The sequence below is a fragment of the Podarcis melisellensis genome, assembly GCF_964234715.1.
Source record: "Podarcis melisellensis genome assembly, chromosome: 7".
Classification (NCBI taxonomy): domain Eukaryota; kingdom Metazoa; phylum Chordata; class Lepidosauria; order Squamata; family Lacertidae; genus Podarcis; species Podarcis melisellensis.
The window spans coordinates 15,369,608-15,385,312 of NC_138539.1; the positions used below are offsets into that span (position 1 = coordinate 15,369,608).

The window sequence follows — 15,705 nt, forward strand, 5'->3', positions numbered from 1 at the left end:
CCTTAGCACGATTCCAGGAGAAGAGAAATGACTGATGAAAGGAGGAGAATGCCAGTTCATTAGCGGTCACTAAAGATTTCCACCTTTCCCCCCCCAAAGAGTCCTCTACTCATGCCCTGCCCAAAATAGAGGCATCCCATAACCCACAAGTGTCCCAGAAAAAAACGGGGCATCCTGTTTTCTCACGCAAGAGCACAGCAGCCGTTTTAGGTGCCAAAGTCTTGTGACGTTAACATATGAGAATGCTGGAGGTGAAATAGTTAAACAAGTTACCCAATCAGAACCCAGGTGGTGGAGTCAGAGGGACTATAAAACCAGCTCTGGGAGGGGCAAAAGGGGGAGTTCGTTGGGAGGTTGGTTGGAGTGAGAGTGAATTGGGATAGAGTCTGTAGGTAGGTTGAGTTAGTGTAGCGAAATAAGCTGAGTCAGGAACAGTTAGGAGCTAGGAAGACAAGTAAATAGCTGAGAGGTGGTTTAGTGAGTGAGAGCAGGTAGCGGAAGTTATAGGTCTGGATAGGCACCCTATGACTGTAATTGATCAATACCGTTTATGAAACCACACGCTTGTTAAACTGCTAGTATTGTCCCAGGTAGGGCCTGGGTGGTGGCAGTGAGAAATAAAGTGGTGGCACAGGGATCAATAGACGGTGAAAAGTCCAGGGACCCTGTGTAATCGCCACAAGTCTCACCCCTAAAAAGCCATGAAGTCTAACAGATTGATTAGGCCAAAAGCAGATAAAATGGGCCTGCTTGTAGTCTTCCTGAAGACACCTTGAGTGGCCACAGGATGTTTGATTACATAGAAGTCTTGGCCAACTCCATCAAAGCTATTCTTAGGATTTTCTAAGGTGGCGAATTCCATCTCTCTCCCCCTCTCTCTATTGAACACATTCAGATGATTAAGTGCATGAGCATTCATTGCACCATTACCTCCTCTGGCTGTCCTCCTCTTGTGGGGTAGTAGACAACTCTGTATTTCTCCACTTTGCCTGGCGCATGAGTCCAACTCACACGGAACCCTCTGGCTGTGACCTCGGATGTGACCAAATCTGTAGGAGCCCCCAGAGTGGCTACCAAAGTTCCTAAGTTTTAGGCAATTAAAAACAATCATTTTAACCACATGAAATGGAATACCGTCTACTCGTTGGGCTCTGTTGTAAGTTTCCTCATTTACCTTTGATTTCCTTTTCCTGTTCTTCAACTCTTGAGCACACAGTCTTGGTAAGACCTTCCACAATGGAGTTCATGAAGCTGAAGTCGGCAACGTTGTAGACGTGAGTGCTGTCTGGTTCAGAGGCAATTTCCTTCAGTTCGTTTTCGTCGGCATTCTTTACACCTAGCATTGGAAGAAACGCCACAAGTTGCAAGCCTCAGTTCAGCCTCAATTCACATTTGCACTCGGGATTCCCAGCCATCACCTCAAATTCCCATATCTGGTTGGCCACTGAGAGAGTGGAATGCTGAACTAGATGGGTCTTTAAAGATAAAGGGTAAAGGGACCCCTGACCATTAGGTCCAGTCGTGACTGGCTCTGGGGTTGCGATGCTCATCTCGCTTTATTGGCCGAGGGAGCCGGCGTACAGCTTCCGGGTCATGTGACCAGCATGACTAAGCTGCTTCTGGCGAACCAGAGCAGCACATGGAAATGCCGTTTACCTTCCCACCAGAGCGCTACCTATTTATCTACTTGCACTTTGATGTGCTTTCGAACTGCTAGGTTGGCAGGAGCAGGGACCGAGCAACAGGAGCTCACCCCGTCGCAGGGATTCGAACCTCCGACCTTCTGATCGGCAAGTCCTAGGCTCTGTGGTTTAACCCACAGCACCACTCGCATCCCTTAGATGGGTCTTTAGCCTGTTCCAATGAGAGAAAACACTTTCCAAAGCTAATCAATAAGACAAGAATACACACCAATAGCAAACAATTCAATGCCAGCATCTTTCAGGTTCTTGGCAGGCGGGATGACATCATCTTGGGATTTCCCATCAGTGATCAATATCCCGATTTTGGGGACCCCGGGTCTTGCACCTGCTTCTGGCTTAAAGTTGTTTTCCAAAATAAAAGTTAAGGCAAGGCCTGTGTGAAGAGGAAGAGAGAGGAAAGCCTTACCCAAATTGACCATACATATAGTTAAAAGCTTCTGGCTGGTTGTTACATGGATTGATAGCAAATAGCCCAGAATAGATGGCTCATGTTTCATCAGTGGGAGCTAATGGTTAATAGATAGCTGGGATTGTCACTGTGTTTAAATGAGATACTGGAAAAGATGGTACCCTCCCTCTAAGGCAGAGCTGGGAAGATGTTATAGGACTTCAGTTCCTATCAGCCACAGCCAATTATTGGATTGTTGAAAGAAAAAACATCAAATACTTCCAATGCAAAGGCCCAAGTACAACTTCCTGCTCAGCCAGAATGACCAGCAACTACCTCTCAGCGTAACTTACCTCACAGTTATAAAGATAAGGAGTGTGTGGTGGGTTATGCTTGGAGGCATCTGTACAATGTTGTGTGGATGCCTGATTAACGTCTTCCAAAGCATCTTTCTCATTCACTCCCCTCCCCACCACACAGCATAAAAAAACAGTTCACACAATGGCATAGTAAAAGGTAAAGGGACCCCTGACTGTTAGGTCCAGTCGTGGCCCACTCTGGGGTTACAGTGCTCATCTCGCTTTATTGGCTGAGGGAGCCGGCGTACAGCTTCCGGGTCATGTGGCCAGCATGACTAAGCCGCTTCTGGTGAACCAGAGCAGCACATGGAAATGCCGTTTACCTTCCCACTGGAGCGGTACCTATTTATCTAGTTGCACTTTGATGTGCTTTCGAACTGCTAGGTTGGCAGGAGCAGGGACTGAGCAACGGGAGCTCACTAAGTCGTGGGGATTCGAACCGCCGACCTTCTGATTGGCAAGTCCTAGGCTCTGTGATTTAACCCACAGTGCCACCTGCGTCCATATATAACACAATTAAAACAAACTGAATTGTATTAAAACAATTTCAGATCCAATACAGACACTGATTAGCATGCAAAGCACATGCTTCACTACTAACTCTCCAGCAACCTTCCCAAAGACAACTGGCATGTTGAAGAGTGAAAAATTTAATTAAATCAAGGATTTGGGAATGGGATAATTAAAGGAATATGTATCCAAATGCTGCACACTAGGGGGAGGGGGAGCCTGTGGTATGTTATGTCAGTGGGAGTGTGAAGCTGGGATTCCACATGACTAATTGAAGGTCTGAGACTCTTAAGCCTGGTATTGTGAATAATCATTACTCATGGGAAAGACTGGATCTTGTTCAGGGCTGAATCACGGATTGCAGTTACTCAAGGGAAATCCTTTAAGCTTCTTCTTTCAACTTACTAAGATTCTAAAGCTAACAAGTATTATTCAGTATCCTTTTAGATGGGCTGCAGTCAGCCTGAGCCAAACCAAACCAATCTGGGATGCAACCTGGTGCTCCAAATCTCCTGCAGCATTAGTCTGGACAAAATGCTAAAGTTTAGCAGCTACACCGTGGTTTGGACTATGCAAGAATCTCAAGCTCAATATTCTTGTCTCTTCCTCTGGCGCTTAGATGGCTCCATTCCCCCACTCTGCTAAGTTCCTTGTTTGAACTAACCACAGTTTGTAAGTTTTGAGCAGGGAACTGTGGTTTGTTTAAACCTCACGTGTGGGCATGCAACATTTTCTCTCGAGGTTGCATTCCCTTGAATGTAACCTATCAGGGGCTGCATGCTAGTGGTCTGTGAGAAAGAGCCCAAAGTGGGTGGTGCCAACCCTGTTCTCCTTTGCTTGCTCCCAGTTCAGTGGCCTGCAGGGGATGTCACGGGTTTAAGCCATCGTTTAAACTAACCACAGTGGTTTGGATACAATGATGAACTGTGGTAATTTAAACAAGAAAGCAGATGCTTCCAACCTCTTCCTTTGAGGTGAACACAGGGCACTGTGTAGTATGCAAGCCTACAGGAAAGGTGCCTTTTAACTAACATGTTCTGTACAGCTCCCAACATGATGCTGCTGGCTGAAATAATGCAGTAAATTAAGCAGGGACCAACATTTCTTAAGATGCACCCTTCAAAACTGAAATAATATAACCGATTTGCGTCAGCTTGAATAGTTGGGTTGTTGTTTTCCTTCCCTGCCTCCTTCAATGTAGTGTAGTCTTTATTATTATTATTTTAAACCTAATGACACCATGTAGAATGATTTAGAGTTCGGCGCATGAATTCCTGCACATACTGCCGACAAAAAACAACAACCTCCTTTCACTGACCTTATAACCAAACTACAGCAATAACACAGACCCTCATGCAAAAGAATGAATAGGATAACAGAACAATAGGATAACTGGGGAGCTCTGCACATTACTGAAGTGCATAAAACCATATTTGTACCTGTTAAGGTGTTCCCACCCTTATAGGGCAGGTTGCGCACTGCATCCAAGACAGCCTCTTTTGTGCTGTAGGCATTCAGATGCCATTCTATCCGTGGGTCACCGCTGTATTGTGCAAGGCCTGGGGAAGAAAGGAATGCACATCATCCCATAAGAAAAGTTTGGAAGAAGAGTTTGGATTTGATATCCCGCTTTATCACTACCCGAAGGAGTCTCAAAGCGGCTAACATTCTCCTTTCCCTTCCTCCCCCACAAGAAACACTCTGTGAGGTGAGTGGGGCTGAGAGACTTCAGAGAAGTGTGACTGGCCCAAGGTCACCCAGCAGCTGCATGTGGAGGAGCAGGGAAGTGAACCCGGTTCACCAGATTACAAGACTACCACTCTTAACCACTATACTACACTGTTACGATACTAACAAAATACCCATCGTTATGTTGGGCGATGTGGCAAGGCTTCATTCGTATAGTGAAGTTTGGCACAATTCTCTGCGTTCGGATAATTGAAATTTCATATAATGGAGCATTCCGATCGTGGAACCTGCGTGTATAACGTTCTCACCCATTATTTCAGTGTCAGTTTGAAGGCCACCCTATTTTTGCTAATTACATGCAGATAACAAAAATACAGACAAACTGCAGATACAAAGAACTAGCAACTCAGGTCACAAGGGGCGGAATTGCTGCCCCTACACACAAACTACATTTTGGAATATTACCTATTCTTGTTTTTTCAGATCCCACATTGAAGGCAGCAACCAGGTTCTCCAGGAAAAGACGCACAAGCCGGAAGTTGAATCTGCCAATACTCCAGGAACCATCCACCAAGATCACTATGTCTGCGATGGCTGGAGTTTTGCATTTAAATTGGTTTTCTGTCAATTACAAAACAGCAAGCGAAAGAGCTTACTCCATGAAAATTTCCCAACAGAAGGTTTTCCCCCTCCTCTTTCTCCTTTTTTTTAAAAATAAAAATATATCTAATACTTCTGTAAACACATAACAAAGTTCTTGACTCCAAGGAAGGCTTGCAGAAATTCTCTGCCTTGTCAAGAATTTTTTGGGGAGAAAGCAACAACAATTCATTGTAAGGTCAACAGCTGCATTTTCGCAGGAGCAGCCTTCTTGTTAGTCTAGGTTAATGGCCTGGTTATATTAATGGGCAAGTCTCCTGCAGGTGACAAAGGAATTGCTCTTCTGTTTGACCCAATGACCTTTATAATACTGAGCCTCAAGTTAGCTGAGAAGGCAAAGACTTTTAACAAATAAAGGTGAGTGGATGGATTTGAAAGGAACAGCAGACGAGAGGGACACCTGCCAGGTGCCTGTGAAGAAAGCAACAGAATTAAAATCAGAATAAAATCCATGCACAGTTGGTCAAATGCAATATAAGAGCAGAGAGTCAGCAACAGCAGTTGAAAGGTCAGTACATATGCAGCCCTAGGACACTTAATAAAAACTATTAACACCTTATTTCCAAAATGCAGCACTGGCAACACAGCATTAATATTGCTGGCATTATTTTGAAAACAGTAAAAGCAATCTGATGTGCAGAAGGGCTTTGGAAATGGAGGCAATAGCCACCAGTCTTTATAACAATTTATCTGATTTTTTTTTAAAAAAAAGCAACAATGATAGATAACAATGGATGACACGGAAGAGGTAATTGTTAAAAGCACATGTGTTTTATCAGTAAAGTATTAGTTTAATAATGAATGACTTAATATCGCTTTATTTATTGTTTTCTTTTTTCTTTATTAAGATTTAACTGTATCGGTGTATGATATGTTTCCATTTTTCTTTTTCCTTTTCTTTTTCTCTTCTTTTTGTAACCTTTCTTAATTTCTTTTCTCTTTATCAAGTTTGTAAGTTCTGATTTGTACGTATTTGCAAAAGAAAGAAAGATAACAACAGTGCAAGCACATAAAAGCTAATGCAAATAGACACACGTGTTGCAATGAAAATGATTTTGTTATAGACACTTACAGCACGCAATAGGTTAAATAAAGCACAATAACCGGACCTGCTTGCAAGTGTGCAATTGCGTGCAATAAAACAGGGATAATCTGATGCAAGAAAAGCAAACATGATCTCATTTTCACAATTTTAGCGGACGCATGCTGCGATGGAAGAAAAGGGAAGAATTAATCAATACCAGAAGTGTGACTGTAAGACTCAAGTGGAACTCATAGGACGGTTCATGACGCCATTCTAAAGATATTAATTTCAGTAGGGATCAGAGTGGAGCAGAGCTGGTGAACAAGGTTTACACCCTAAGCAGCTTTTAAAAATGTGTATATTTTCTTCCATTATTTTTATTGCTCTATCTGTAACATAGGCACTGAAAAATGGTCTCAACGAAAAACCAGTCAGTAACCTGGTGCACTGATGCAATTCTTAATATAAAGGCAAGTGGGCTATTTGGGTTTATAAAGCTGGTTTACCCCCAAATAGTGAATTTTTCATGCTGAGCTCCACACGGAATTGACATGCTTCTTTCAGTGCAGGATCTGTCTGGTCCTGCTACCCAAATGATGGTTTTACATGGGATATGGGGGCCAAGCTAGAGAACAGGTTGTTTTCAGCTCAGATGAATAGGCCTAACTATGGCACCATCTGTTTCTCAAACTTGGGTCTCCAGCTGTTGTTGGACTACAACTCCCATCATCCCTAGCCAGCAGGACCAGCGGTCAGGGATGATGGGAGTTGTGTTCCAACAACAGCTGGGAACCCAAACAGGGATATTCTACACAATACATTTAGAGCAGTGTTATGCCATTAAAACAGTCATGGCTTCTCCCACAGAAACCTGTTAGCTACACTTAACAGTCAATCCCTCTTCCCAGGGAACTCTGGAAATTAAATCTCCAGGTTAGAAGAGGTAATGCAGGCTGAGTTTGAGACTCAACCACTTAAGCTGGCAACTCACTGTATCCTAAACTGCGCATCCCAGTGGACCTTGCCATAGGATTGCCCCCAAATCAAATGCATCAAATTGTACTTTAATCAAATTGAATTACCCTATCAGTAAGAAATGGGACCAGGTTGAGCTAAAATACTTGCTTCCACCTATGTATTCCACCTCAAGTAATTAGGAGCAAAATGGTTTAGATCTAATTACTCAGTTTTAAGAGTGCTGTGGATCGAAGCATTAGATCCCTCATGTCCCCATTACACATTTTTAAAGTAGGCTAACTTTGGAGTCCACTCATTCTTAGCTCAAAATTATCTGCTTCTTAAGATAGTTACAATTGGCGTGGTGTGTGAAGCTATTACAATTATGCAGAAGAAATAAATTCAGCTTGGTTATATAAATCATTTTGCAAAATGACAGCAGCCGAGAAAATTTACAACTGCGTTCCTCACAATATTTTATTTCAAAATTATCAGAACAAAGCAAGCCATTATTAAATCCCACAAGATTTATATTAACACCCAAGCATTAGTGACTTTGTTCCATATCATATTGCGCTTCCACAGAAGTCTGGAACGTCTATAATTCTTCGCAGTTGCAATGAACTTGCTCAAAGCTTCTATTCATAAAACTTTTGCTACTTCCGCACACCCACTAAGTTTATATATTTGATTTTCTCCTAGCACTTCACTTGAACTTATCGTCAGGTGTTGAGAGATCCTAAAATGGAATGACAATAGTGAGATATTAAAAACTGCAGATTTATATACAATCACTGTGCTAACGAAACAACAGAGAAAAGATCTTCATCAGAAGCATTTGTTTTTATTTGTTTAAACACCTCAAAAAATGCACTTTCTGACATTTTAAAGTCAATCCCATTTAAGCCATGTAAAATCTTTTTTAAAAATTCATTATCAAACAGTAAAGTGGTAGCACAGCAATCACAAACTGGTGGTTTGCACAAACAAAATTCTGGCACATGGAGCTACTCAGTTGGAATGTGTCAAATGAATAACACAAGCTGACCCACAAAGAGGTTGGTATCAATACTGCACACATGACCTCATGGTATGCTATCTACAGCATGTTCTACCTGGAGCTCTTGACACAAGTGACTGCTTGGGTGCACTAGTCCCCTGTTATTGCATTCCTACCTGGAAACCTTTCTAATAAGAGATGGCAGGGATTGCACCTGCAACCTCCTTGACAGGAGCGAGCCAGCAGTAAATCACACTGAGCAAGTTCAAATTAACTCTTTATTAGCCAAAACAGGATCTGCACAGGAGTGTCGGGCCTAATGAGCAAAGCAACTCATCTCCAGTAGGTCTTGCCCCCATGAAGCAGTTGCTGAGACTGAAGGTTCCTGCTTCCCAGCAGTTGTCTAAGTCCCCTCCTCTCCAGGGTTTTCCCCAAGCAATCAGAGATTGCACCTGCACAAAGCTAACTTCTCCTCTGCCCTTTTCATGCCTCTTCTGGTACTGGGAGACAAAGGGGAGGGGAGCTTGTTGCAGCAGGAGGGGCAGACACCCCTGACTCTTCACCATCCTGATCCATCTCTGCCTCTTGGCCTCCTTTCTCCCCTGCTTCAACTTCTGCCTCTGATTCTGGACTTCTCTCTGCCACAGACTCTCCCCGCTCACTAAGCCCTGTTACCTCTTCAGCCTCCGACACCTCCTTCTCCCAGTCTTCTCCTTCTGACCACTCATTGCCGTCCCACCACCAATCCCAGGGCTCTGGGCCTTCTTCCCTTGGGGGAAACCCAGCTGGTTCCTCCCACCATTCCTCTGTGCCCAACCAGTCCATGACACTCCTACAGATAACCAGGGTTTTTTTTTTCCAGCCAGAACCCATTGGAACTCAGTTCCAGCACCTTTCAGGTGACCACAATTGCCAGTATAAGAGAACAAGGGAGGTGTTCACAGTGAGTTTCGGCACCTCTCTTCCTAGAAAAACAGCAATGCAGATAACACAGCTACTTTGGTCACTGGTCCCAAACACTTACATCTGACACTCTAATGCAAGGGTAAGGAACCTCCAGATGTTGTTGCAACTATAGCTCCCATAATCTTTCCCACAATACCATGATGGCCATAGACCATGCTGGCTGTGGTTGATGGGACTCGGAGTCCCACAACATCTGGAGGACCCCAGGCATTTCCATCCCTGCTCTACTGGATGATGTCTTCATACTATGCCCATCTGCACTGTGGTGTGTGTTAATAAATACTTTAAATGCTGGTCAGGGTATGACCAACCACAAAGATAGCGTCTTGCTAAATATGTGATTTCTAGAGAAAGATGAGCAGGGCAATAATTGTTTTCTCTTTGTTGGCTTGTAGATAAGAGAAGGTTCCACTGTAAAATTTATGGTCTGGTTTTACTAATCATTCATTGATTGGTTGTTGATTGGCTGTTATTCAGTACCAAGCACTGAATAGCTATCAACACAGTTTCCAAAAAGGAGTTATACAGTCCAGAGCAAAGTGCTGCTTCCCCCTCTTTGAAATTTATGGGTAATGCTTCGCCTAAAGATAGATGAAAAGAATCCCAATTATTATTTTTTTTTGTAAAATGAAATCAAAAATATATTTAGACTGAACTGATGCAAGGTTGTTAACAATCAGAGTAGCAAAGAGGCCATTAATCCACTGAAGATTTTTCTGAGGCTGTGGAGCTTCTACGTCCAACTACTTTTCTTAGGCTGGATTCCAACTCAAACTTGGGTCTTCAAAGCCCTTCATATTTCTTCTTCTTTTCAAGTTGGTGACAGGGGGCCATCTATTTATAACACAGAAGGGCAGGGCTGGAGGGTAGGTGCTTGAACTGTCTGCGTAACAGCCAATGAAATTCACTTGGGAGAAGAAGGACACAGCGCAACACAACTTCAATGCATTTCGCCTCACCTCAAAATCCTGGACAAAGAGGTACATTTTCACCTGGCTGCAAAATGAAAATAACGTTGAAGCATGACAGCTAAACAGAGCCTCCAGACTGAGACAAGTTTTGTCTGAATTCAGGGCATGGTGGGCAAGGGCTATTGCTTCCATGTGGGGTTCTCTGTGGTTGGCCTTAGTTGGAAAAAGCATATGCGGCTAGGCAAATATTTAGTCTGATCCAGGAAAGCTCTTCTTCTGGACGGGTTATTTCCCTCTGCATGCTCCTGGGCTGTGCCACCGCTTTTCCATGAGGAGGCTCAGCCAAGACTGGAAGAGGAAGGAAGCCAGAAATGACTGGCCTACATCAGAAGATGTCATCATGGACTGGTTGGACATAGAGGAATCATGGGAGGGACCAGCTTGGGAACCACCAAGGGAAGAAAGCTCAGAGTGGTGGTGGGAGAATGCTGAGTGGTCAGAGGGAGAAGAGGAGGTGTCGGAAGATGAAGAGGTAACAGGGCTTTGTGAGCGGGGAGAGTCTGTGGCAGAGAGCAGTCAAGAAACAGAGGCAGAAGCTGAAGCAGGAGAGTGGAATGAGGGAGGCCATTTTAGGAGAAGTGTGAACTAAAATACTATTTTTGCAAACTGATGCAGAAATGCAGCAAACTGAACTGAAGACTAGAAAAAAATGGGAAGCAGAAAACCCCTGAAATTGCCAGATTTGTTCATCCCTCGTACTAGGTTACTTGTATCTTGTGCTTTTAATTGCACTTTACCATAAATCACCCCGAGCCATGATAAATTCCCGCTGCACCAATCTGAGCTCGTTGTTTTGTGGGCTGTATTTCAACTGAATATGTGAGATGTCTCTTTTGGCAATAATCTAAAGCAAAAGCCTCCTCGGAACAAAAGCCACATCTGCCTCTTGCAAGCGGTGCAGCTTGTGCGATGTTGTTTTTAATTAATGTTTCTCTTTCCCAGTTTTCTTATAAACGGCTGTGAATGTTTAACTAAAAGTTTAGACTGTAAGCTTACAGAAAGTTGCCAACACTAACTTTTCACAACCCTCGAACAACAACTGACAATCCTGAATTGATTTAAAGATCCAATAGGAAGTTTTGTTTGTTTCTAACATTAGGACTGCAAAAGGAATCAGTTTAAAAAAAAATCAACTTGATCAGAATTGAAATAAGATTAATCACCTTAATCCAGGTATTCCCTAAGTATTTGACTACAAGTCTTATCAGCCCCCAGTCAACACTTCTATGTGAGGTGTGATAGGAAATCTGCCCCGAGGTGCACAGAAAAATGGTACAAAATGGACAGGGGTTGTAGAATTGTAGAACTGTAACATTGGAGGGGACTCCAAGGGCCATCTAGTCCAACCCACTGAAATAATAAATATGTTCCTTTCCTCCAGTGGGGCATAATCACAGTTTTGCCAACGAAAGCAAATAGCAGCCTTAGGGGTGGGTGCTTTTCAGTGGGAAAATGATAGGGCAGGGGATTAATTCCCCTTTCCTCGTGTCCTGCAGTCCTGAACCAGAGTCATTTCTGGAACAAATTTATATTACATTTGAAAGACAACAGTAAGCAATTAACACCACTAGCAGGGTTATCAGAAGATCTGTAAGATGAAATTGCTACCTATTCAGGTTGAATAATATAATATTTTAGGTAACGATATAACAAGGATGGGAAACGAAGTGAAATGTAAAGATGTAAAATTTAATTTTGTAAACCATCAGACGGGAGGGAGGGAAGTCGCTAGGCTCAGTTGAACCAAAGAGATAAAATAAGAGGATATGGTGTTAAGTTTCTGTGCGCTGCTCTGGTTTGCCAGAAGTGGCTTAGTCATGCTGGCCACATGACCTGGAAGCTGTCTGTGGACAAACGCCGGCTCCCTCAACCTACAGAGCGAGATGAGCGTGCAACCCCACAGTTGTCCGCAACTGGACCTAGACCTAACAGTCAGTTGTACCTTTACCTTTTAATGTGATTATATGTAAAACCAATAAAAAACATTTAAAAAAGAACCACAGTCACTTCCTGTCTCCCTCATTTTTTATCACTGCAAAAAAAAAAAGTTTCGGTTTTGCAAAAAAACAGAAACAAAAAACAAAAACAGTTGCAGAATATCCACATCACACCTGGTTTGGTTTTTGACGGAGGCAGCAGCAATGTAGAGCGGCACAGACTAGCACATGCTCACTGCGTTTGTGCCTGCATCCTAACACAGCACAGCACATTCTGCTTGCTAATGTAGTTTCCAGGGTTGAATAATGTTGGCTGGGAAAAGATGGGGGGGGGGAAATCAGAGGCATGCAATTCTGGGCTGCAGCTGCTGATTAGACAGCAGCCACCAGCAAACGTTTAAAAAAAAAAAAGCGTTTCTGAGCAGAAGCAGATTGAATGCCATGAGCCCTTGGAATTTTACCAGAAGTCTTCCTCGAGGTCCACATTCTTCTCTCCCTCCAGTTTTTACTAATGACTCTCACAGGGGTCTGCACAAGGAGAACTCCTATTTTATACTTTTAACCCTTTGCCGCCATATATATATATATATATATATTCATTCATTCTTTGGAGACAAGTATTATCATGTGCTTTAAACGCAAGGGTGAATGGACATATATATATTGGTACCTCGGGTTACATACGCTTCAGGTTACATTCGCTTCAGGTTACACACTCCGCTAACCCAGAAATAGTGCTTCAGGTTAAGAACTTTGCTTCAGGATAAGAACAGAAATCGGGCTCCGGCGGTGCGGCAGCAGCAAGAGGCCCCATTAGCTAAAGTGGTGCTTCAGGTTAAGAACAGTTTCAGGTTAAGAACAGACCTCCGGAACGAATTAAGTACTTAACCTGAGGTACCACTGTATATATACACACACACACACGAAGTGTGATTTTCATGGCTCTGATTCCGGGAGGATATTCTGAGCCTGCCCCAGGCATAGAAAGAACTGTTGACAGCACTGACCTTAGCTGTACTTCCCTCCTCCTCCAAAGTTCAGCACCCAGAGGGCAGGCAGGTGGTGGCAAAACTACGGCAGATATTTCTGCCTGAAAAAAATCCACACTTTATCATGCTATACTAGTAATGTAAACTTATAATAATATATTCACTCGTCTACGAGACAGAGAGATACTAATAGTGCATTAACCTGCTTCACTCGTGCTGATACTGTACTGTTACTTTTCACACACACATTTTCTCTCAATCCATCTGACAGTTGAAGTAGTTCTGGGCGCTTCGTGACATGCAAACAACAAATTAATTAAGCCTGACAACATTCTTTGGAGACAAGTATTATCATGCGCTTTAAACGCAAGGGTGAATGGACATATCGAGTCCAGCCTTCTGGCAACTTAAATTAGATGTTTAGTCTATGTTTTGGATGTCTTAAGATATATCTTGTGTTTTCTTTTCTTTACTTATACAATTTGGCCAGGGGGACCCTGTGCACCCAGAAAAAACACACATTGCAAGCTACATATTGGGACATATTTGTGACATAGAATGAGTCGAGAGTTCAAAAAGTGTACATATAAAGAGAGATAATGGCTCAAGGATACAACAATGCAACGTTATTGGTTTATTTTCTGTATACTACAGAAGTGTACCAAATAACACACAGCTTGATAAAAATCTTCTCATACTAATATATGCTATTCTAACGATCAAGAAAGGGTTGCCCATTTTGTTCTCAATATTATCAGAGCATTTACTTTCCTCTGGGTTTAGGGCATATGTTACCTGATTGTGTATGTTCGTGCGTGCATGCTTAGGTTAAACTTGAGGGATAACTTAAATTCCTTTTAATTTAAATGGAAACCCCAATAAGTAATCAATATTGTCTTTTGCAGCTCTGTCATTCTGTAATCTTTCTGAGGGCAGTTATATCCTTGCCAGTCGGGAGAAAAGGTTTCACTATAGTTTAATGTTTTAAGGAGAGGAGTTGCTATCCTTTCAGTGGGTACCTTAGCATTAAGTGCACAGGAGGACTAAAGGTAAAGGTAAAGGGACCCCTGACCATTAGGTCCAGTCATGACCGACTCTGGGGTTGCGGCACTCATCTCGCTTTATTGGCCAAGGGAGCCGGCGGACAGCTTCTGGGTCATTTTAACATTTCAAAACTTGACTTCCTTCCCCCTCTTTCTGCGGTTCCTCAAATTTATTTTTAATATTTTCTGCATATCCAAATTAACTCAATCTTGATTTCTTATTCTTCCGGTAAGAATAAGACCGGCGAAACTTACTGGTTTTATGTTTTGCTATGTTTTATATATGTTGTAATCCACCCAGAGTGGAAGGGGAAACCCAGACACATGGGCAGAGTATAAATAATAAAATATTATTATTACTATTCTGCCAAAAATGATCTCAAGGCAGGGTGCACAATTCAATCAAAGCAGCAGGTTTAGCATCAGAGTTTTCCTTTTCCTAGATGGGCTCCCTTCCCAGCTGGGCAAGCCCCTTCTGCCCCTCACTTCCCTCTAGGGCACATTCAGAAACCACCTTCTTGACCATTAAATCCACCATTGGTTTCATCCGCTCAGTCCTGTGGAGCCTATCTTCACACGCAGGGGAGACCCCCAACTCACCAAAGGACCAGACATATGAACAAACATGAGAGAATACTTTCACACTGCAAATGTTGGGTGTGCCCATCCCAGCGATGTTCCAAACCTGAAGCCTTCAAGATACCGTTGAAATCCAACAACAGCAGAGCAACATCTGGAAGGCCACAGGGTCCCCATCGCTGTTCTCCATCACACTGCTTTTTCCACAGCTTGCGTGTGGAAAAGAAACAGCCATAAATACACTGACATATGTTGATTTCTTTTCCACACAGAGAAGTCTATTTTGTGCCTGCATCATCGTATCAGGGGCAAGTCCTTTAAACAGAATTATTATCCCTTGGCCTAAAGAATATAACTAAGTCTCACACTGATAGTCAAGTCCCCCCCCCCCAAAACACACATTTTTATATGTCTTTTAAAAAACATTGGAACTTGTACAACTTCTAAATGAAAGTGATGCTTTAAATGAAAGAGCCCCTGCAGCTGTCTGCCAAGTTAAGTCTTGTTCCACCGAAATAACTGGAGCAACGTAGTTGGAGAACCATGACAAGACAACCAGACACAGGGCAACACAAAAGGCTTTTTTGGAGAGGCACCAAAGGCATTTAAGTGTTTCATGCCACGTGTACTCAGGAACGGTGAGAGCAGAAAGAGCCCACTGCCCCTTTCATCTAGCACAGAAAAGATTTTTCAATGCAGGGAAGCTCAGGAAAGCGACCGAAGGAATCGCTCTCTTCTTTGAAGAGAGCAAAATTACTAGAGTGGATTAATGAGCCATTGAGCTTAAAACTCTGCAAGCGTGAAGACAATCTAAGTGCCTGGCCAGGGAAGGTTGAGGATAGAAACCAGAAGAACAAAGACGCTTTTGATGACTGAAAACTCTAAAAACCGTGGTTACATTTCCAGGGAGCTCCCATCAGTCATTAGTAA

The 15,705-nt window shown here is 43.0% G+C and overlaps 1 protein-coding gene and 1 long non-coding RNA gene across 6 annotated transcripts in view; both read right to left on the reverse strand.

Annotated features, from left to right (window-relative positions):
* COL14A1 (collagen type XIV alpha 1 chain) overlaps positions 1-15,705 on the reverse strand; it is a 133,487-nt gene that overhangs the window by 87,017 nt on the left and 30,765 nt on the right. For all 5 annotated transcript variants that reach the window (XM_081918594.1, XM_081918595.1, XM_081918598.1 and 2 more), the window contains 5 exons: positions 5,115-5,270; positions 4,400-4,519; positions 1,912-2,076; positions 1,175-1,336; positions 931-1,082 (listed from right to left, as the gene is read on the reverse strand). In XM_081918594.1, the coding sequence (XP_081774720.1) occupies positions 931-1,082; positions 1,175-1,336; positions 1,912-2,076; positions 4,400-4,519; positions 5,115-5,270 (755 nt within the window). The remainder of the gene's footprint in view (positions 1-930; positions 1,083-1,174; positions 1,337-1,911; positions 2,077-4,399; positions 4,520-5,114; positions 5,271-15,705) is intronic.
* On the reverse strand, positions 7,750-13,577 carry LOC309374263. The gene is made up of 2 exons (XR_014170468.1): positions 13,172-13,577; positions 7,750-8,029 (listed from the first exon to the last, which is right to left on the reverse strand). It is a non-coding gene; the product is annotated as an uncharacterized lncRNA (long non-coding RNA).